Source organism: Schistocerca piceifrons, chromosome 6 (assembly GCF_021461385.2).
Source record: "Schistocerca piceifrons isolate TAMUIC-IGC-003096 chromosome 6, iqSchPice1.1, whole genome shotgun sequence".
NCBI classification, from domain to species: domain Eukaryota; kingdom Metazoa; phylum Arthropoda; class Insecta; order Orthoptera; family Acrididae; genus Schistocerca; species Schistocerca piceifrons.
In genome coordinates, this window is record NC_060143.1 from 589,546,157 (window position 1) to 589,568,187 (window position 22,031).

Below are 22,031 nucleotides of genomic sequence, written 5' to 3' on the forward strand. Positions count from 1 at the left end.
ACCCTGTGCAAGCTTCTTCATCTCCCAGTACCTACTGCACCCTACATCCTTCTGAATCTGCTTAGTGTATTCATCTCTTGGTCTCCCTCTACGATTTTTACCCTCCACGCTGCCCTCCAGTACTAAATTGATGATCCCTCGATGTCTCAGAACATGTCCTACCAACAGATCCCTTCTTCTAGTCAAGTTGTGCCACAAGCTCCACTTCTCCCCAATTCTATTCAATACCCCCTCATTAGTTATGTGATCTACCCATCTAATCTTCAGCATTCTTCTGTAGCACCATATTTCAAAAGCTTCTATTCTCTTCTTGTCTAAACCATTTATCGTCCACGTTTCTCTTCCATACATGGCTACACTCCATACAAATACTTTCAAAAATGACTTCCTGACACTTAAATCTATACTCGATGTTAACAAATTTCTCTTCTTCAGAAGCGCTTTCCTGGCCATTGCCAGTCTACATTTTATATCCTCTCTACTTCGACCATCATCAGTTATTTTGCTCCCCAAATAGCAAAACTCCTTTACTACTTTAAGTGTCTCATTTCCTAATCTAATTCCCCCAGCATAACCCACTTAATTCGACTACATTACATTATCCTCGTTTTGCTTTTGTTGATGTTCATCTTATATCCTCCTTTCAAGACACTGTCCATTCCGTTGAACTGCTTTTCCAAGTCCTTTGCTGTCTTTGACAGAATTACAATGTCATCGGCGAACCTCAACGTTTTTATTTCTTCTCCATGGACTTTAATACCTACTCCGTATTTTTCTTTTGTTTCCTTTACTGTTTGCTCAATATACAGATTGAATAATATTGAGGAGAAGCTACAACCCTGTCTCACTCCCTTCCCAACCACTGCTTCCCTTTCATGCCCCTCGACTCTTATAACTGCTATCTGGTTTCTGTACAAGTTGTAAATAGCCTTTCGGTCCCTGTATTTTACCCCTGCCACCTTCAGAATTTGAAAGAGAGTATTCCAGTCAACATTGTCAAAAGCTTTCTCTAAGTCTACAAATGCTAGAAACGTAGGTTTGCCTTTCCTTAATCTATTTTCTAAGATAAGTCGTAAGGTCAGTATTGCCTCACGTGTTCCAACATTTCTACAGAATCCAAACTGATCTTCCCCGAGGTCGGCTTCTATCAGTTTTTCCATTCGTCTGTAAAGAATTCGCATTAGTATTTTGCAGCTGTGACTTATTAAACTGAGAGTTCGGTAATTTTCACATCTGTCAACACCTGCCTTCTTTGGGATTGGAATTATTATATTCTTCTTGAAGTCTGAGTGTATTTCGCCTGTCTCATATATCTTGGTCACCAGATGGTAGAGTTTTATCAGGACTGGCTCTCCCAAGGCTCCCCCCAGGGGATCCACAACTCTTTTGTGGATACGTGCGTAGCGAGCACGGGGCCCCGAGCTAATGTGGCCCTCCTTCCTTTCCGGGCTGCATACCTTTCCTTTCCGCATCCTTCCCCATCCCCTGTCTTCACCCCCCCCCCCCCCCCCTCACCTCTGGCTCTTTCCTTCACTTTCTCCCCCTCTGGGAGTATGGTTTGCGCCTACGTCCGGAGACGGACGCTTGTAAATGTACCGCATTCTTCTTCTTCCTTGCTTGTATGTCTTCTTCCTTCCTTTGTCCTTCTCCTTTCCTTACCTCTTCTCTTTACCCTTTTCTCCGCTGCGGCGTTTGAGACCCCCTCTTTTTTCCTTTCCCTTTCTCTTTCTTCCTCCCTGTGCGTGTCTGAAGGCCGACCCACGCACTTCCATGCGTAGCCGGTGACGGGGTAACGCGTAATTCCCCGCCCCGGGTAGACAGGTAGGACACGTACATACCCCCTGGTAAAGGCCAGGCCCAGGGAGGGGTGATTACCCGAGCTGATACCTTCCGAAAGTGCCGATTGGTCCCTCCGTCCGTTTGTCGGGAGGTGTGACCTGAGGTGTGAACAATCACCTAAGGCGGGTGTGCCCTCGGTGAGGGCCCCCACAAGGGAGGAGCGCGCCATCGGAGACGCCGGTAATCATGGGGGATTCTTCCGCAATGGTTTCCTCACCTTCCACTATGTCTGCTCACAAACGTAAGTTCACTGAGTCTCAGCCACAGACGGTTCTTCCATCGTTGCCACAGTTCCTTGTTGTTTCTCGGTCTGACGAAGGTCACGACTTTTCCACGGTCAACCCTTTCATTATTCAGAAAGGTGTCGACGCAATTGCGGGTCCTGTAAAGTCTTGTTCCAGATTACGGAATGGTACCCTGTTGTTAGAAACACACAGTGCCCTCCAGGCTCAAAAATTGCTGCGTACTTCTCTGCTCCACACCTTCCCTGTCCGGGTGGAACCGCACCGTACTTTAAATTCCTCGCGTGGAGTCGTTTATACACGCTCCCTCGATGGATTGTCTGACGAAGAAATTCAGCACTACCTGTCTGACCAGGGCGTCACCGCTGTTCGTCGGGTTATGAAAAGGGTTGACTCGAACATCATTCCAACCCGCACTGTCTTCTTGACATTTGACAAAGTTCAACTCCCATCAAAAATCAAAGCAGGCTATGAGATAATTTCCATTCGCCCTTATGTCCCAAAACCTACGCGTTGCTATCGATGTCAGCGGTTCAATCACACCAGCCAGTCCTGTTCCAATCCGGCCAAATGTGTTACGTGTGGCAAGGATGCCCATGAGGGTGCTTGTCCACCTCCATCCCCACACTGCATCAACTGTATGGGTGACCACGCTGCTTCCTCTCGAGATTGCCCCGTTTTTAAGGATGAAAAGCTCATCCAGGAAATAAGAGTGAAGGAAAAGGTGTCGACCTTTGCTGCTCGAAAGTTACTCGCCAGTCGACAGCCCACCGTGCCTCAGAAAGGAAAATACAGCACTGTCCTTGCTTCTCCTCGGCCAACAAAGGAGGCGGCCACGCAGACTTGCGACCTCACATTTAGTACCACGGTCGTCAGATCGGCCAGCGCAAAGATCGCCCGTTCAACCTCACCACTTTCGCCTGCCCACTCTATGGCTCACCCTTCGTCGGGTTCTGCTAAATCTCGAGCCCAAAAGTCAGACGCCAAGTCTTCGAAAAAAGAGCATTCTCGTGAAGAGTTTTTACGTACTGCAACTTCACAACCATCGGTTCCTCCTTCATCTAAACATCATACCTCCAAGAAGGCTACGAAGAAACACAGTTCCTCTCCTTCTCCGCCAAGGCGTGTCCCAACTACAGCACCACCTGGCGGAAATCGCCCTCGGCCATCTTCCGTGTCGCCGAGGCGCACTGCTGGTGGCCGGTCAACTGGCCGATCGTTGGTGGCAGGAGCTGCTCCTGACCAACCTATGGATCAGGATCTTTTGCCTTCGACTGAATGCCATTCCATGCTGTCGGTCGCAAGCTCTGAGCAGTCGTTGAGTTGACAGCACCCTTGGTCACGTTTCTCCATTTTCTGTTCACCCTATGTCCATTATCCACTGGAATATCCGCGGCATTCGCGCCAATTGGGATGAATTGTCGATTCTCTTACGATCCTACTCGCCGGTCATCTTCTGTCTTCAGGAAACAAAGCTGCGTCCCCATGACCGCTTTGTTCTCCCTCATTTTCAGTCCGTCCGATATGACCTCCCCTCTGTTGAAGGCACTCCAGCCCATGGAGGACTCATGATTCTGCTCCATGATACTCTCCATTATCACCCAATCCCCTTAAACAGTTCCTTCCAAGCTGTCGCCGTCCGTCTTTCCCTTTCTGGATACACGTTCTCTCTATGTACGGTATACATTCCATCGTCTACACCACTGGCACGAGCTGATCTCCTTCATCTTCTTGATCAGCTTCCACCCCCCTATTTGCTGGTTGGGGACTTCAATGCCCACCACCCGCTTTGGGGATCTCCACATCCTTGTCCACGTGGCTCACTATTGCTAGACGTCTTCCACCAAGCGGATCTAGTCTGCCTCAACACTGGGGTCCCCACGTTTTTGTCTGCCTCCACGGCAAATTTATCTCATTTGGACCTTGCGGTCGGTACTGTTCCGCTAGCCCGGCGCTTCGAATGGTTCGCCCTTGATGATACACACTCGAGTGACCACTTTCCATGTGTCCTTCGACTGCAGCCTCAACTGCCATATCTGCGCTCGCGACGCTGGAAGTTTGCCCAAGCCGATTGGACACTTTTTTCGTCTCTAGCGACATTCGATGACCGTCGCTTTACCAGCGTCGACGATGAGGTCACACATTTTACCGACGTTATTCTCACAGCTGCGGAACGTTCAATACCACGCACCTCCGAATTGCCCCGGCGCCCCCCAGTTCCTTGGTGGAACGAGGCATGCCGTGACGCAATACGTGAGCGGCGACGTGCTCTTCGCATTTTCCGTCACCATCCAACTTTGGCCAACTGTATCCGATATAAGCAGCTCCGTGCGCGATGCCGTCGCGTCATCCGCGATAGCAAGAAGGCAAGCTGGAAATTCTTTATTAGCTCATTTAACACCTTCACTCCCTCCTCGGAAGTTTGGAGTCGGCTTCGACGGTTCTCAGGCGCGCCTAGTTTCTCCCCGGTCTCTGGGCTCACTGTCGCGCATACCTTAGTGGACCCCGTCGCAATTTCTAACTCATTGGGTCAGCACTTTGCTGAGATTTCGAGCTCTTCAAATTACCCGCCAGCGTTTCTCCCGAAGAAACGTGCAGCGGAAGTGCGACAACTTGCTTTCTCCTCTCAAAATCGCGAAAGCTACAATACTGTTTTCTCCATGCGCGAACTCCAACATGCACTCTCTTCTTCTCGCTCCTCCGCCCCAGGACCGGATGGTATCCATGTCCAAATGTTGCTGCATTTATCAACCCATAGCCTGCGCTACCTCCTTCGCCTTTATAATCGAATTTGGACCGACAGTACCTTTCCCAGGCGATGGCGGGAAGCTATTGTCGTTCCCGTTCCGAAACCTGGAAAGGACAAACATCTCCCCTCTAGCTATCGCCCCATTTCTCTCACGATTAGTGTCTGTAAGGTTTTGGAGCGTATGGTGAATTACCGTTTAGCTTGGTGGCTGGAATCCCGCAGTCTTTTAACACCAGCCCAATGCGGATTCCGACAACATCGTTCGGCCGTTGACCATCTTGTTGCTCTCTCCACTTATATCATGAACAATTTCCTCCGGAAACGCCAAACGGTAGCAATATTTTTTGATCTGGAGAGAGCATACGATACCTGTTGGAGGACAGGCATCCTCCGCACACTGTTCTCTTGGGGCTTTCGAGGCCGGCTACCCCTTTTTCTTCGCGAATTTATGGCAGAGCGCACATTTAGGGTGCGGGTGAACACTACTCTATCCCGTACTTTCTCCCAAGAAAACGGGGTACCCCAGGGCTCCGTGCTGAGTGTTGTACTGTTTGCCATCGCCATTAATCCAATTATGGATTGTCTCCTTCCTGATGTCTCGGGCTCCCTCTTTGTGGACGATTTTGCGATCTACTACAGCTCTCAACGGACCAGCCTTCTTGAAAGACGTCTTCAAGGATGTCTCGATCGCCTCCACTCGTGGAGCATCGAAACCGGCTTCCGTTTCTCACCCAGTAAGACTGTTTGTGTTAATTTTTGGCGACGTAAGGAGTTTCTTCCGCCCTCCTTACATCTAGGTCCTGTCAACCTTCCGTTCTCCGACGTCACTAAATTCTTGGGTCTTATGTTTGACAGAAAACTGTGCTGGTCCTCCCACGTTTCCTATCTTTCGGCTCGCTGTCTGCGTTCCCTTAACACCCTCCGTGTCCTGAATGGCACCTCTTGGGGAGCGGACCGAGTGGTCCTTCTCCGCCTCTATCGCGCCTTAGTGCGCTCGAAATTGGATTATGGAAGCATAGTCTACTCCTCTGCTCGGCCGTCTATTCTTCGGCGTCTCAACTCTATCCACCACCGTGGATTACGTTTAGTGTCTGGAGCTTTTTACACCAGCCCTGTGGAAAGCCTTTATGCTGAGACTGCTGAACCTCCGCTATCCAATCGGCGGGCAGTCCTTCTGAGTCGTTATGCTAGCCATTTGTCTTCCATGCCTGCTAATCCAGCCCATGACCTTTTTTTCGACGCCTCCCTTGATGTCGGGTATGCAGGCCGCTCCTCCTCCCTACTACCCCCGGGAGTCCGCTTCCGTCAACTGCTCCATTCTCTTTCCTTCCGTTTTCCTAAAACCTTCTTGACAACTTGGGGTACAGCACCGCCTTGGCTCCGTCCCCGGATCGACTTGCTCAGAGACCTATGTCAATTTCCCAAGGATGGTACCCCTACACTTGTTTACCGTCGGGCATTTGCTGCTCTATGTGCACAAATGACGGAAGCCACATTTATTTACACCGACGGCTCGAAAACATCGTTAGGTGTAGGGAGTGCCTATATTGTTGGCGACACCCCAAATCACTTTCGGCTTCCCGACCAGTGTTCGGTTTATACTGCGGAGCTTTACGCTATTCTCCAGGCTGTCCACTATATCCGCCGCCATCAGCGGATACAGTATGTAATCTGCTCAGATTCTCTCAGCTCTCTCCTAAGTCTCCAAGCTCTTTACCCTGTGCACCCTCTGGTCCACCGGATTCAGGACTGTTTGCGCTTGCTCCACCTGGGGGGTGTCTCAGTGGCGTTCCTCTGGCTCCCAGGACACGCTGGTATCTGTGGAAATGAGGCGGCCGATGTAGCGGCCAAGGCTGCAGTCTCTCTTCCTCGGCCAGCTATTCAGTCTCTTCCGTTTACCGATCTACGGAGCGGTTTATGTCGCCAAGTTGCTCATTTATGGCATGCGCATTGGTCAACACTTCCCCATAATAAATTGCGGGAAGTGAAAGCCCTTCCTTGCGCATGGACCTCTTCCTCCCGATCGCGTCGTCGGGAGGAGGTAATTTTAGCTAGACTCCGGATAGGGCACTGTCTTTTTAGTCATCGACATCTTTTAAGCGGTGATCCTCCCCCACTCTGTTCCCACTGCTCTCAGCCGTGGACGGTCAGACACCTTTTAATTGAATGCCCCTATTTTAATCCGTTACGCTCTCGTCTACAGCTATCGCCTGATCTATCGTCGATTTTAGCAGATGACACGCGCTCAGCTGACCGCGTTCTACAGTTTATTAGTGACAGTGAAATGACATCAGTCATTTGAAGCCTTTTTTTTTGGGGGACAACCAACCCCTTTCTATAGTGGAATTTTAAGCATTCCTTCTGCCTTTAGTTTCTCAAATTTTATGACTTTGTTCCCATTGCTGCTGCTTTTAAATTTCGTTTTTTTCCTGTTTTCTATGTCACGGGCTGGGCGCTAATGACCATAGAAGTTTTGCGCCCTAAAACCACAAAACCACAAAACCACCTCTCCCAAGGCTGTCAGTAGCTCTAATGGAATGTTGTCTACTCCCGGGACGTTGTTTCGACTCAGGTCTTTCAGTGCTCTGTCAAACTCTTCACGCAGTATCATATCTCCCATTTCATCTTCATCTACAGCCCCTTCCATTTCCATAATATTGTCCTCAAGTACATCACCCTCGTATAGACCCTCTATTTACTCCTTCCACCTTTCTGCTTTCCCTTCTTTGCTTAGAACTGGGTTTCCATCAAAGCTCTTGATATTCATGCAAGTGGTTCTCCTTTCTCCAAAGGTCTCTTTAATTTTCCTGTAGGCAGTCTCTATCTTAACCCTAGTGAGATAAGCCTCTACATCCTTACATTTGTCCTCACTTTAAGTATGCACTTTAAATTTGCACATTTTAGCATGGTTCATGAAATTCCTATGCTCTTGGACTATGCTCTGATATCTTGTTTCTTTTATGACATAATGTATGATCTTTCAATGTTTTACATGTACATACATACGGGCTTCCTACGTCACGGCAGCTGCGCAAGCAAGGTGTCGCCTGTTATCTGCGCTCTCTGGCAATTGCTGAAACGAACCTGTTTCTAACAAGTTGCTGGAAAATATTGCAAATGGTGGTTTGAAAAGCATTGCTTTCAAAGTAAATATTCTTTTACGTAAGTTGAAGTATGTGCGAGAATGTACCATGAATTTCGTAAATCACAGAACGTTTGACTCTCATTTAAAAATCAACTGTTAGATGACGAGCCATTTAGAAGCATTTTGAACCCTGAAGGTCAGAAATTTGTCCTTAATAAAAACTTTACTGGCACATTTGTGTGATTTGTCTTAAAGTGTAACACGTGCAGAAAAGATCAACATTATATGGGAAAGCTTAGCTTCTCTTGCAGCTTATTAACCTTAGAGACCAATATTATATGTGAAAGATTTGCTTTTCTTGTAGCAACACTATGTATATACTATTAACTTTCTCTGTTTGTGTGTTCGTGCTACTTAACAGTGATTTTGCTGTTGGGTGACATCACGTGTCCTTTGCACTAAATATCTTCCGTCATTGGCTGGTGAGATCATGTGACAAAAGCGCATCGCAATCTCGATTTCCATGATTCGGAAAGTAACATGGGGTGTTTGGTGAAATTCCAATGTATACTTTCGTAATACGAAAATACGATGCGTACGTGTTGCTGCACAGCAAAGATATTTCCAAAACATGTCTTTTTTTTCCCTGAGTTTCGTTTTCTAAAGTTCCGGGAAATTCTTCACCCGTGTAGAAAACCATAACCATTCAAAGAATTGATAAGTTTTGCAGTTCCGAGGGAAAATATTGTCACTTAACACGGATAAGTGTGTGTTCACCAGGGAGAAAGTATATCTTTAACTGGAAAATCCAGTAAAAATCTGGGAATTTTTCCCGTGTCCTCTTACATACCCTGAAGGAGGTTTTGCGTACCAGACTGCACATCAGGCATAGCCCTGTAATACATGGCTTCCTCCTTTGGTGGGAGAATCCACCACTCTGTCAAGTTGATGGCATGTCACTTTCAGTTCAGCATATTGTGGATGTGTGTGTCCTTTATACTGATATTAGGGCAGTCCTCAGTCTTGATGGAGATCTACCTACCATTTTCGCAGGTACTGATTCCAGTGTTGCAGGGGTGGTGAAATTTTGTGTACTGTCAGGCCTCATCCCTTAATTAGCGGCGAATGGCAGTAGACTTCAGTACATTATAAATTGCTCTGCATGTGGGGATGGTCTTCGTCTCCACCCATGAGATTAGCATGCTGACTTTTCGTCAGGGCACTGATGACCATGATGTCAAGCAGCCCTCAATCCAAATCATCATCATCATCATCATCATCATCTTTCGGTGACTCCCTTGACTGCCAGTGCCCTCCTTCTTTGTTACCTCATGGAGTTTGCTTTTGGTTACTGTTCCACCAGCTTAACTTCAAGGTAGGCCTACTTGGCCATGTTCCCAATGGGTGTGAACCCTTCACCACCTTGGCTTTGTGCGGCAGGCCATTTTCAACTTGGGACTTCATTCGCTTCCTAAGGACACTACTCCAGATTTGATCTATCACTGTAAGCATCTGGACCTTTCCACGCAACTTATCGGTAGTACCTTTGTGTACACTGATGGCTCTAAGACCGACCATGGCATCAAGTGTGCCTTTCCTATTGGCACCGACAGTTTTAGATATCAACTTCAAGATCACTACTAGATTCTTGCAGTAGAGCTCTTCGCCCTCTATCAAGTCACCCAATACATCCGGCAACAAGATCTTTTTAATTGTGCCACATGTTCAGATTCTCTCAGTGCCTTTCAGAGCCTATGTATGCTATATGCAGTTTGTCCAAGAAATATTCCACTTGATACTGGTGAGTATGACGTCAGTATGCCAAGGCTGTAGTCCACCCACCTCAGCCTGCTAGCTCTTCCATTACTTTGGATGGTCTCCGTGTTGCCATCTGTCAGCAGATGGTGTCACTTTGGCATCACCACTGATCTCTTCATGGAAACAAGCGCCAGGGAATTAAACCTCTCCCAGTGGCCCCTCTTTCGTCTTTTGAGAGGAGATCAGTTTAGCTAGGTTATGTATTCGGCACTGTCATTTTAGCGATCACTGTTTTTAATCTGGTAATTCTCCACCACTTTGTGCTCATTGTCACGAACCTTTGACAGTTCACCATTTCCTGACTCACTGCCCTTTTTTTTAACTGCTTAAATTCCAGTGTATGTTTGTCGTCAGAGTTATTGACCATTTAAGTGAACGCCGTGCGGGCGGTTGACTGTTTTACTTTTTATCCATCACAACAATATGGTGAAGGATATTTGATCTTTGGTTAGGGACCTCTGTTGTCTCTATAGTGTATTTTGTGGATGTTCCTCAAAGGTGAAGTCCTTGTTTTCAGCTCTCTTTCCTTGTGTGGATTGGGCTGTACGTATAATTGCTTTTAACTTTTACTTATTGGTGTGCTAATGTTATGATATGGGCGCTTATGACCTCAGTTGTTTTTGTGCTCTAAAAAAAACATGTTCTTGGAAAAACAGCAAAAAGTTTTTCATATTCTATGTCACGTGAAAGCTTAGCTTTTCTTGTAGCTATAATGTATGTATATTAATTTAAACTGTTAACTTTTACCATTTGTGTGTGTGTGTGTACCACTTAAGAATGAGGTTGCTATTGGCTGACATCATGTGTCCTGTGTTCTGAGTATCTGCTGTCATTGGTTGGTATGATCAAGTGGCATGAGCTGTGATTGGCTGACAAAAGCACATTGCCATCTTGATTTCGGTGCTTCAAGAGCTACCATGGTGTATTTCATGGAATGTGTGTTAAAAGCATTCGTAAACAGGAAAAATCTGTCTGTGTGTGTGTGTGTGTGTGTGTGTGTGTGTGTGTGTGTGTGTGTGTGTGTGTGCGTGTGTGTGTGCGTGTGTGCGCATATACACCCTGCTTTACCAGCATCCAACCAACCAATCAAATATAGGCAAAATTTTTATTTTTGTAACTTTTGAAGCTGATAATGTAATGAATGCAAGTGTACGAAAGTTCATAATTCACTATTGCTGACAGACACATAGACAATCAATTGACAGAGGACCATGCTTCAAATGCACTTTGCTCACTAACTACTCATTGTTAAAATAGGGAGAGATTTCTTGTGGTAAATTTTTTCAGTAAGTTTCAGGAGATTATGCTGTCAACATTGCGTTGTGACCTTCATGTATTGTATCGGTATTCTGCACAAAAAGTTGCAACAAGATGGCAAGTTGGAGGACCCTAGATATATTATGCCAGGTACAACATTTTCTCAAACCTCACAATTTTTTCATTTGTTTCCTGGATTGTCATCTTCATTCAGTGTTTTATACTCGGATTTTGTAAATTTTCAAACTGTGACACTCCGAAACTTCTGATAAAATGCCTGCATATTTTGTTTGTTTCTTGTCTACTTTTGTGCAGACTTCCTGTGTCGGATGTTGTAAAGAAAAAATGTTACTAGTGTTGTTGTGCATTACCTTTGTTTGTGTTTCTCTATATTTAGTCAACACCATATCATTGAGTTTTGGGACTGCTTATAATTTACTAGTGACTTTGTGTCTGCCTTTCCTAACTCAGACACTTGGTAAATATATATTAAGGTTTCTAAGAATTTTGAGCAATATTTCCATAAATATTTAAGCTCCTAAGTTAGATAAAATGTTGAGATATATTTGAAAATTCAGTTTACCAAATCTTTGAAAGAGTTGGGTTATCACAGTCGCAATATGGAAACTGGACTTGACTCTGTCAAATTACTTTGCCGTAGATTTTAATTCTGCATTTCTAACATTTCTGCCATTGAGTAGAAATTAGCTGTCGGTAAGGTATGTAACTAACATCCAAGTAACGCAGCCCCGGGTTGCATACATTTTGATTCACTACTATCAGTTTTGCATCATCAGATAATTGTTGCTTTCGTGGCAACATGTTACAGGGCTAAAACCACTGCTTGTTACTAAAGTCATTGCATTTCATCTCAATAGTAATTACATTGGTTAGTATCCTGTACAGATAATGTTTTGGATGTGGTACAGTGTCGAAACTGTTCTGTTACACATCATATGTTTACATATTTTGAAGTTACTTAACTTGAAGATGAAACTATGATAAAACGCTTAATTTGCAACTTGATGAGCCATTGTTGTAATCTGTCTTGCTGACTATATTTGGAATTTTCATTGCCCTACTCACATCACTGCTTAACCAACTATCTATGTGCCTAGTAAGACTGGAATGTTAAATCACAGCAAATAATGTTAGAGAACTTATTTTTTGTGATTTTAGTGCACAAATTATGCCTTTTTTGAAAAGCTATAGATCCTTTTCCTTTGAAAGAATATAATTTCCAAGTACAGTGTAGCATTTGGTAAAGATCAGCAAATGTGATGCAAACAGTAGGCATTGAAATAGACGAAGCATTGAACAACGAAACGGAAGAAAAGACTGTTTATTGATTGAGTCACTTGGAAAATTAGATACAGAGAGCCAAAGCATAGAATGTAAGTATAAAGATTTCACCATGTGTGCCCAACCTAGACAACAGTGAAATAATTCCTGCTACTGTGTCAAGGTTAATTGTAAGTGCTATGTTGTCATGATTGTACATTGTATCCTAGTTTCAGCTGCTATTACACCATGGCATTTTATCATTTACAGATGATTTTGGCAATATTATTCTGTCATAAACGCCGTGTCTTGCATAGAGACCTGAAGCCACAAAATATATTGGTAGATGGAAATGGCATTTTGAAAATTGCAGACTTCGGTTTGGGCAGGGCAATTGGTATACCTCTGAGAGTATTTACTCACGAAGTAAGTATCTTTTGAAAGTCATTTTTTTGTTTTTGGTTATGACATACTTTGGACTAATATTATTTTTCAATATAATGAAAACAGGGTGGCAATTCTTCTGGAAAACCTGGAATTTTCAGGGAATTAAATTTTAGGAAAACTTCAGGGAAATCTCACGAAATTTCATAAAATCTCAGATTTCTGCAATTTTAATGTAGTTCTGGAATGAAATTTTATTGAGTTGTAAATCACAAATTTTAAAATACTTAATGTTTCAAAATGTGTTTATTATAGGAATTTTGTATTATTCCATATAAATTATCAGTGTTTAAAAACAGGTTAAATTACTGCTTATGGCCGGTATATAGCTCAGCTGAGAGGAAAGTTACCAGGAGCTTCTTGACACCATCTTCCTCCTCGCACCTGGAATTCTGGGATTTTTTTTTTATTCTTTTTCTTTTTTCTAAGTTCGAGTAGCCACTCTGGAAAATGATAGAATGCTATTCACCATATAGAGGAGATGTTGAATTGCAGACAGGCACATGACTCCTAAACATGTAAGCTTTTGGCAAAAAGGCCTCCTTCTAAAGTACACACATTCATTCACATTAGCACAACTCGTACACAAATGACCACTGTCTCTGGCCTCAATGGCCATGGACTGTGGTCATGTGTGTAAGAGTTGTGCTTGTGTATGAATGTGTATGTGTTCGTGTTGTCTACTTTAGAAGGAGGTCTTTTGGCTGAAAGGTCATGTTTAGCATTTTTTTTTATTTTTATTTTTTTATTCCCCCCCCCCCCCCCCCCCCCCTGTGACTCAACATCACCTTTGTATGTTGAGTAGCGATCTACCCTTTTCACAATATTGTCACTATTCAATCCTGGATTTTTCATTGTTTAATATTCTTTTTTTTCTGACATAAATTCCTTATTTTAAAAGTACATATATTGTAAGTTTAATTCATGCTTTTGTTATTAAACTGTGGAGCAGCTGATAAGGCAGTTGTTGGGGAACACAAGTCCTAGCAGCCATCCCTCCAGGGGACTCTCAATTCTTTCTTGAGTATACACTTGGCACGCTGGGGGCCCTGCCCTTGCAGTACTCCTTCCTTTTCTGTGCTGGAAGTCTATTCTCATATTCGTTCCGCTGGGGACCATGTCTTGTGTACAATTGGGGAAACTGAGTCTTGTGAAAGTATTGGAAGACTTTGGTGGATTTCATTTTTGCCTCTTTCTTTTTCTGATTCTTCTGTCCTTCCTCTGTTTCAGTGTTTGAGGTCTTCCTATTTGTTTTTCTTCCTCCCTGAAGGCCATCTCGTGTGTTTGACACACAAAGGGTAATGTGTAACTCCCGGAAACTGGGTCGACAGATGGGGCTCGCGCATACCCCCTGGTACAGACCGGGCCCAGGGAGGGGTGATTGACTGAGCTGTTGCCTTCCCAATTGCTGATGGTCCCTCTGTCTGAAGTTTGAGATGTAAACTGATGTGTGAACAATCGAGTACGGCATCTGTTCTACTCTCTGTAGGGGCCCCCCCAGAAGGAAGGAGCACCCCATCGGAGACGCTAACAATCGTGGGGATTCACCAGCGATAAATACATCAGTTCCATCAATGCGACCTCCATCTAATAAATGAAAATGAAATGGGGCTAAAAGAAAAACAAATCTTCCAGTTGCACCCCATTACCTCTTGCTATCATGCACAGGAGGGTGTCAAAATTTTTCTATAGAGAACCCATTTGTTACTCAGAAAGGTGTGGATTCAGTTGCAGACCCACTAAGATCCTGTACTCGCTTATGGAATGGAACTTGCTTCGAGAGACTGATTGTGCCTTTCAAGCCCAGAACCTGCTTAAAGCTTCACTTCTCCATGGATATCCTGTTCGTGTAGAGGCTAATTAAATATTGAATTGAAGTGGTGTAATATACACTTCGCTGCTTGACGGTATGACTGAGGACGATAAACAACATTATCTCTCTGATCAGGGTGTAACTGCAGTCAACCGGGCTGATGCGTAATTAATGCCTACCTGCAGGCATTTCTGAATATTTGATTGAGGAAAGCTTCTATTGAAGATTAAGATGTGCTGTGAAGTCATTGATGGACACTACATACAGAACACAATGTGTTGCTGCCAGTGTACGCATTATAAGCATGCTCTTATGTCCCATAAAAATGCAGTCAAATGTGTAACTTGAGGCAAGGATTTTCATGGGGGAGATTGCTGACCTTGTCCTCCCTGCCGCATCAACTGCACCAGCAACCGTGCTGCTTCATCCTGCGAGTGCCCTGTGTGCCTTGTTGGGCGAGCCATTTAGGAGATACGGATGAAGGAACAGGTACCCCTCAGTGTTGCTTGCAAAACTTTAGCTTGCCGAAAACCTTGCATGCCACTATGCGGCAGCTACAGTACTGTTGTTGCTAAGTCATGACTCGTGAAAGATACGGCCACAGAGACCTGAGACTTCCAGTTCAGTACTGCGGTTGTGAAATCGCCTAATGCTAAGGTGACATTGTCAACCTTCGCCTTCTACAGTTGCTCAACACACCAAAAAACCTTTGACCACACCAGTGAAGTCACTTCTGTAGCAACCAGAAGAACAGAAGTTTAAAAAGGAATACTACCGAGATGACTTTTTGCGTGCTTCAAGTCAACAAACGTCTGGGTCCACGTCTGACAAATACAAAAGTGCTAAGTAGTTGAACAAAGACAAACTTTCTTTGACTTCTCCAAATCCGAGATCCTCTAAAACAGTGAAACTGCGTGACACCTCTGTCTGGCTGACTTCTGTTTCACCGGTGCAAATCACCAACTGATTCTCCACCTTGGAATCAACTGACTGTCCCAGGGAGGTTACTGGTACCTCTGAAGAAATAACAGAACAGGATCCTCCAACCTTATAATGCTGTAGTAGCATGCAGCTGAAATCTGGTACTTGGTGGTTACCGAAGTAATTGCCACTTTTTGCTACTCAGTGGCTTCAGTGCCCACCATCCCATTTGGGGCTCTCTGAGAACTTGCCCAAGAAGCTGTCTCCTGGCAGATATTCTCAACCATATTATTCATTTCTCTCAACACTGGTGAACCCACATTTGTTTCAGATACACCCCCCCCCCTCCTCCCCCCACACACACACACACTGACACACTTCTCGCACCTGGATCTCTAGTTCTGTTATGCATAGCTTGCCCACTATCTAGAGTGGTCTGTACTCAGACAAACAATTGATTGACCATTTCTTGTGCATAATTTGTCTACTAATTCATGTCCCATCTGTACACAAGACCAACTGCACCTTTCTAAAGCTAACTGCTGACTGGAGGCTCTCTTCTTCACTGGCAACCTTCAGCATCGGATTTCTGAAAACGAGGTACATCTTCTGATCCCTGACCTGACTGTTGTGAAAGATATTTCCAACACCTTACTTTGCAGAGATCTCAAGCTCCGCCCATGACCATCGTGCCTTTCTACCTCGGGAACAAGTGGAAGTGGCTTGGGAGATACCTTTCCCCTCAGAATAGCAGATACTATAATACTGTTTCTACTAAGAGAGAGCTCGAACATGCTCTCACCGCGTCACGATCCTCTGCTCCAGGACTGGACGGTATTCACATTCAGATGTTCCAGCACCTATCTCTAGATGGCAAGCACTTTCTCCTTTGTGTGTATAATAGCATCTGGATGGATGGTGCATTTCCCAGACATTGGCGTGAAGCCACTGTGATCTCCACTCCCATGCCTGGTAAGGACAAACATCTTCTATCCAGCTATCACTCAATTTCCCTCACCAGCAATATCTGCAAGGTGATGGAACGCTTGTTCAGTCATCGGCTGGTATGGTGACTTGAGTCTCGGAATTGATAACAAATGTGCAGTGTGAATTTTGTAAGCACTGCTCTGCAATTGATCATCTCATCACGCTGTCAATGCACATATTATAAACAATTTTCTGCCGAGATACCAGACTGTACCTGTGGTGTTTGATTTGGAGAAGGCTTAAGATACCTGCTGGAGGACAGACTTTGTCCATACAATGCACATGCGAGGATTTTGAGGTCACCTGCCCCATTTTACTCAGGAGTTTTTAAAAGACCAGATTGTCAAGGTACGTGTGGATTCAGCTCTGTCAGACATTTTTATTCAGGAGAAGAGGGTACCTCAGGGCTCTGTGCTGCCATAGTAATTAACCCTATCATGGACTGTGTGCTGTCAGGCATCTCGGGCTCTTTTTGTCAGTGACTTTGTGATCTACTGCAGCTTTCAGTGGAACTTTCACACAAGTGACGACTTCAGTGATTTCTCGACTGTCTTGACTCGTGGAGCAGCGACAACAGCTTCCACCTTACCATGAAAAAAGAACTGTCTAAACTTCCGGCAGCTTAAGGAGTTTCCTCCAACATCTAAGCCCTGTTGCTCTTCCATTTGTAGAAACCAAAAAATTCTTGGAGCTCTCAATTGATAGGAAACTGTTGGTCCACCCCACATACCTAATCTGGCAGCACACTGTGTACCATCTCTAAATATTCTACGTGTTTTAAATGGTACTTCATGGATAGTGCTGAACATCCTAATTACTGTCTTCTTTTCCCAACCACGGCAGTTCACCTCCCGCATAGGCGGCCCAGGTCAGGGCTAACGATTGCGATTCGCGTGCGATCACTTCCGTCTGAACTGGAGTCCTTCCCTTCACCACCTCTCCTTGAGGTCCATTCACATACACCTCCATGGTGTAGCTGTAGGCCGAAGCTTCACTTGGACTTTCCGCGGCTCTCCGCTGTCACTTCCTTGCGATTCTTGAAGTGTTCCGGGGCTCTGAAATGGTTTACACCGACAGCACAATGGCTGACGGTAATGTTGGCTTCGCCTTTGTCCACAGAGGCCTTATTGAACACCATTCCTTGCCGGATGGCTGCAGTATATTCACTGCAGAGCTGGTGGCCATATCTCGTGCACTTCAGTATATCAGTTTATGCCCTGAGGAATTCTGTGTACTGACTCCTTGAGCAGCCTAAAAGCTATCGGGGCAACGAACTTGCCGACAGGCTGGCCAAACGGGCTATGCAGAAACCACTTCTGGAGATGAGCATCTCTGAACCTGACCTGCGTTCTGACTTACGCCGCAGGGTTTTTCGGCTTTGGGAGATGGATTGGCATAACAATACACACAACAAACTGCTTGTCATTCAGGAGACTACGAATGAGTGGAAGTCTTCCATGGGGGCCTCTCGCAGGGAATCAGTTGCACTCCGCTGGCTCTGCATTGGCCACGCTTGGGCGACCCACGGTTACCTCTTGCGGCATGAAGACCGGCGTCAGTGTGTGAGGCGCTCGGTTGACAGTGGCCCATATTCTGGTGCACTGTCCCACTTTGACTGCCCAGCAACGAAATCTTGGGTTACCCGACTCGTTGCCACTCATTTTATCTGACAGTGACTTATTGGCCGATTTAGTTTTACAGTTTATTTGTGAGGGTGGGTTCTATCATTTGATGTAAGTTTTAGCGCATGTCCCTTGTCCCTCTGTGTCCTCCACCGTAGTGTTTTTAGGCTGGAGGTTTTAATGTGTTTGCAGAGTGGCTGGCTTTTCCTTTTTATTCTCACCACTGTAATCTGCTTTCTTGTTTTACTCCTTCTGTTTCTAGAGTCTCTCTGTTCTTTTCTTGTCCTCTTTTGTTCCTTTTATGCTTGTTGCCTTTCCTTCGTTCTTGTGGTTTTTCCTTTCTTTCTGTTTCGTGTTATATGTCTCGTCTGTCTTATTCTCACACTTGGGGCATTGTTTTATTAGGAACAAGGGACTGATGACCTCATAGTTCAGTCCTTTCCCCCCTCTTTTAAACCAGTCGCTTGTTCAGTCAAAAATGGGCTATGCGTGCTGTCTGTCCTTTATGCCCAACCGTGCATCCTGTGTGTCCTTTTTTGATGATCCCTCGACTGCCTATATAGGGTAAGTGCAACTACTTTGTTGCCTCCTGGAGTTAGCCTTCATTTACTGCTTCAAAAACATAATCCTAAGTTACCTGCCATGACTGAGGGCCGTTCACCGCATTGGCTTCATGCAGAGGTCCAGGTTCATCTTGGACTTAGTTCACTTCCCAAGGACATGAATCTAGATTCAACCTGTTCCTCTAAGTTTCATGAACTTAGGGCACAACTTAGAGACAGCAACTCCGTCTACACTGATGGCTCTAAGCCCAGCTGTGATGTCGGATGTGGCTTTGTCATTGGCAACAAACGGCTTATATTCTGGCTGCTAGAACATTGCTAGATTTTTGCTGCCGAGCTTTCTGCCCCCTTATCAGGCCACTCATTACATCCAGTGACACAGGCTTTTCAACTGTGTATTATGTTCAGATTCACTTAGTGCCCTCTAGAATCTCTGTGTACTGTGCACTACTACCCCTTAGTATAAATAATCCCCAAATGCTCCCACTTGCTTCCTGGTGATGGAGCCAGTGGGATGCTCATGTGGGTCCCACATAAAGTTGGAGTTTCGTTGAAATGAAGCTGCCAATGCTGCTGCTGCTGCTGCTGCTACCACCAAGGCTATAGTCAAACTACATAGGCCTTTTAGCTATTATGTCCCTCTAGATGATCTCTGTGTTGCCACACGTAGGAACATTCTGCCCCTATGGTGTGAACCACTAGTCTTCTCAGTATGGGAACAAACACCAGGAAATTAAACCCCTCCCAATGGCTCGCATGACTCCCTCGTGTCATGAGGAGATACTTTCAGGTGACATCATGGTGGGCATCTGGCAGTATGATGCTGGAATCTGGAAGCTTTCATAAATTTTCGACTTTCTACTTAATAACAGATTGACATGTGTGAAAATTACCGAACTATCAGTTTGGTAAGTCACAGCTGCAAAATACTAACGCGAATTCTTTACAGACGAATGGAAAAACTGGTAGAAGCCGACCTCGGGAAAGATCAGTTTGGATTCCATAGAAATGTTGGAACACGTGAGGCAATACTGACCCTACGACTTATCTTAGAAGAAAGATAAGGAAAGGCAAACCTATGTTTCTAGCATTTGTAGACTTAGAGAAAGCTTTTGACAATGTTGATTGGAATACTCTCTTTCAAATTCCGAAGGTGGCAGGGGTAAAATACAGGGAGCGAAAGGCTATTTACAACTTGTACAGAAACCAGATGGCAGTTATGAGAGTCGAGGGACATGAAAGGGAAGCAGTGGTTGGGAAGGGAGTGAGACAGGGTTGTAGCCTCTCCCTGATGCTATTCAATCTGTATGTTGAGCAAGCAGTAAAGGAAACAAAGGAAAAGTTCGGAGTAGGTATTAAAATCCATGGAGAAGAAATAAAAACTTTGAGGTTCGCCGATGACATTGTAATTCTGTCAAAGACAGCAAAGGACTTGGAAGAGCAGTTCAACGGAATGGACAGTGTCTTGAAAGGAGGGTATAAGATGAACATCAACAAAAGCAAAACGAGGATAGTGGAATGTAGTCAAATTAAATCGGGTGATGCTGAGGGAATTGATTAGGAAATGAGACACTTAAAGTAGTAAAGGAGTTTTGCTATTTGGGGTGCAAACTAACTGATGATGGTCAAAGCAGAGAGGATATAAAATGTAGACTGGCAATGGCCAGGAAAGCGTTTCTGCAGAAGAGAAATTTGTTATCATCGAGTAATGATTTAAGTGTCAGGAAGTCGTTTCTGAAAGTATTTGTATGGAGTGTAGCCATGTATGGAAGTGAAACATGGACGATAAATAGTTTGGACAAGAAGAGAATAGAAGCTTTCGAAATGTGGTGCTACAGAAGAATGCTGAAGATTAGATGGGTAGATCACATAACTAATGAGGAGGTATTGAATAGAATTGGGGAGAAGAGGAGTTTGTGGCACAACTTGACTAGAAGAAGAGATCGGTTGGTAGGACATGTTCTGAGACATCGGGGGATAACTAATTTCGTACTGGAGGGCAGGGTGGAGGGTAAAAATCGTAGAGGTAGACCAAGAGATGAATACACTGAGCAGATTCAGAAGGATGTAGGGTGCAGTAGGTACTGGGAGATGAAGAAGCTTGCTCAGGATAGAGTAGCAAGGAGAGCTGCATCAAACCAGTCTCAGGACTGAAGACGATGACAACAACAACAACAACAACTTAATAATAGAAAGCACTTTTTCTGAACATTTGTATTAAGCCTTCTGTTACAATTGGGGTGTGCGTGTGTGCGCAAGGCAAGGTAACACTGCATGTACAATTAGGGTTCATACTTTTGATATGACATTGCATGATATTTGATAGTAACAGGCAGTTCTATATGAATTGACGGATAACTAAGCTTCATATTTTTTCTGGGATGTTAGCACCATTATCACAATGCGCCCTTGCATCCAATGTTTCCCCAAGCCAGAACACCGCAACACAGAATAAGTGTTTACGCAGCAGGCACCACAATGTGTAGTAATACTGCCATCATCATCCCACCTTGAAAATGCGTGGCATCCATCTGTATCAGTTTGCTTGCACAAACCATGACAACTACCTTCAAACAGTTTCTTTTCAATTTGTAACTAGTAAATACTTTTACTGTGGCAATCATCATTTGTCAGCTAATTGTTGGGTAAGCAAAGTGATATGTAACACCACAGAAAATTGAAAATGTTTTTGGGAAATTTCTTCTCCCTCAAATTACAAAGTGGTTCTACCTTAATTATATCATAATACTGCTTTACTTGATAAATCGTATTGCAACTTTGGAAATATTTATTCAGCTACACCTGTAGATACAGCCATTTTCAGTAAAAATGTGCACGTACTTACTGTAATTTGTCATTAACGTACTTGGTTTGAATAACAAAATGTTTACATGACTGTAAAGTGTTACACGTGGACATGCACTTCTTTCCATGTTTTTCTGTTAATTTGGACATTTCCATCTTTCCATGATTTTTTTAAATCCTCAAGATAATATTCACATGTGTGTTCATGCACTTGTAATAACCCTGCAAATATTTCTTTATTAATCATCAGCTTACGAGTGACGAATGTAGTCTTGTCAGTTCTAATTTAATATTTTGCTGCTTCTGTACCGCACGTATGAAGTGTTTTTTTGTAATAGTTTTAAATTGTTTACAGATAGTAACATTGTGGTACAGAGCTCCTGAGGTGTTGCTCGGGGCAAACAAGTATTCTTGCCCGATAGACATGTGGTCTATTGGTTGCATATTTGCTGAAATGGCGTCAAAGAAACCTTTGTTTCAAGGCGACTCTGAAATTGACCAACTGTTTAGAATATTCAGGTTTGTATCGTATTAATAGTCACAATAGTATATGACTTGTTATATGGTGCCCAGAATCATTTTGCCTATATGCAAGCATAAAACGT

The 22,031-nt window shown here is 44.4% G+C and overlaps 1 protein-coding gene across 1 annotated transcript in view; it reads left to right on the forward strand.

The window, feature by feature from the left end:
* LOC124802816 (cyclin-dependent kinase 1-like) overlaps window positions 1-22,031 on the forward strand; it is a 78,748-nt gene that overhangs the window by 29,132 nt on the left and 27,585 nt on the right. The window contains exons 4-5 of the mRNA XM_047263821.1: window positions 12,542-12,697; window positions 21,782-21,945. Of these exons, the coding sequence (XP_047119777.1) occupies window positions 12,542-12,697; window positions 21,782-21,945 (320 nt within the window). The remainder of the gene's footprint in view (window positions 1-12,541; window positions 12,698-21,781; window positions 21,946-22,031) is intronic.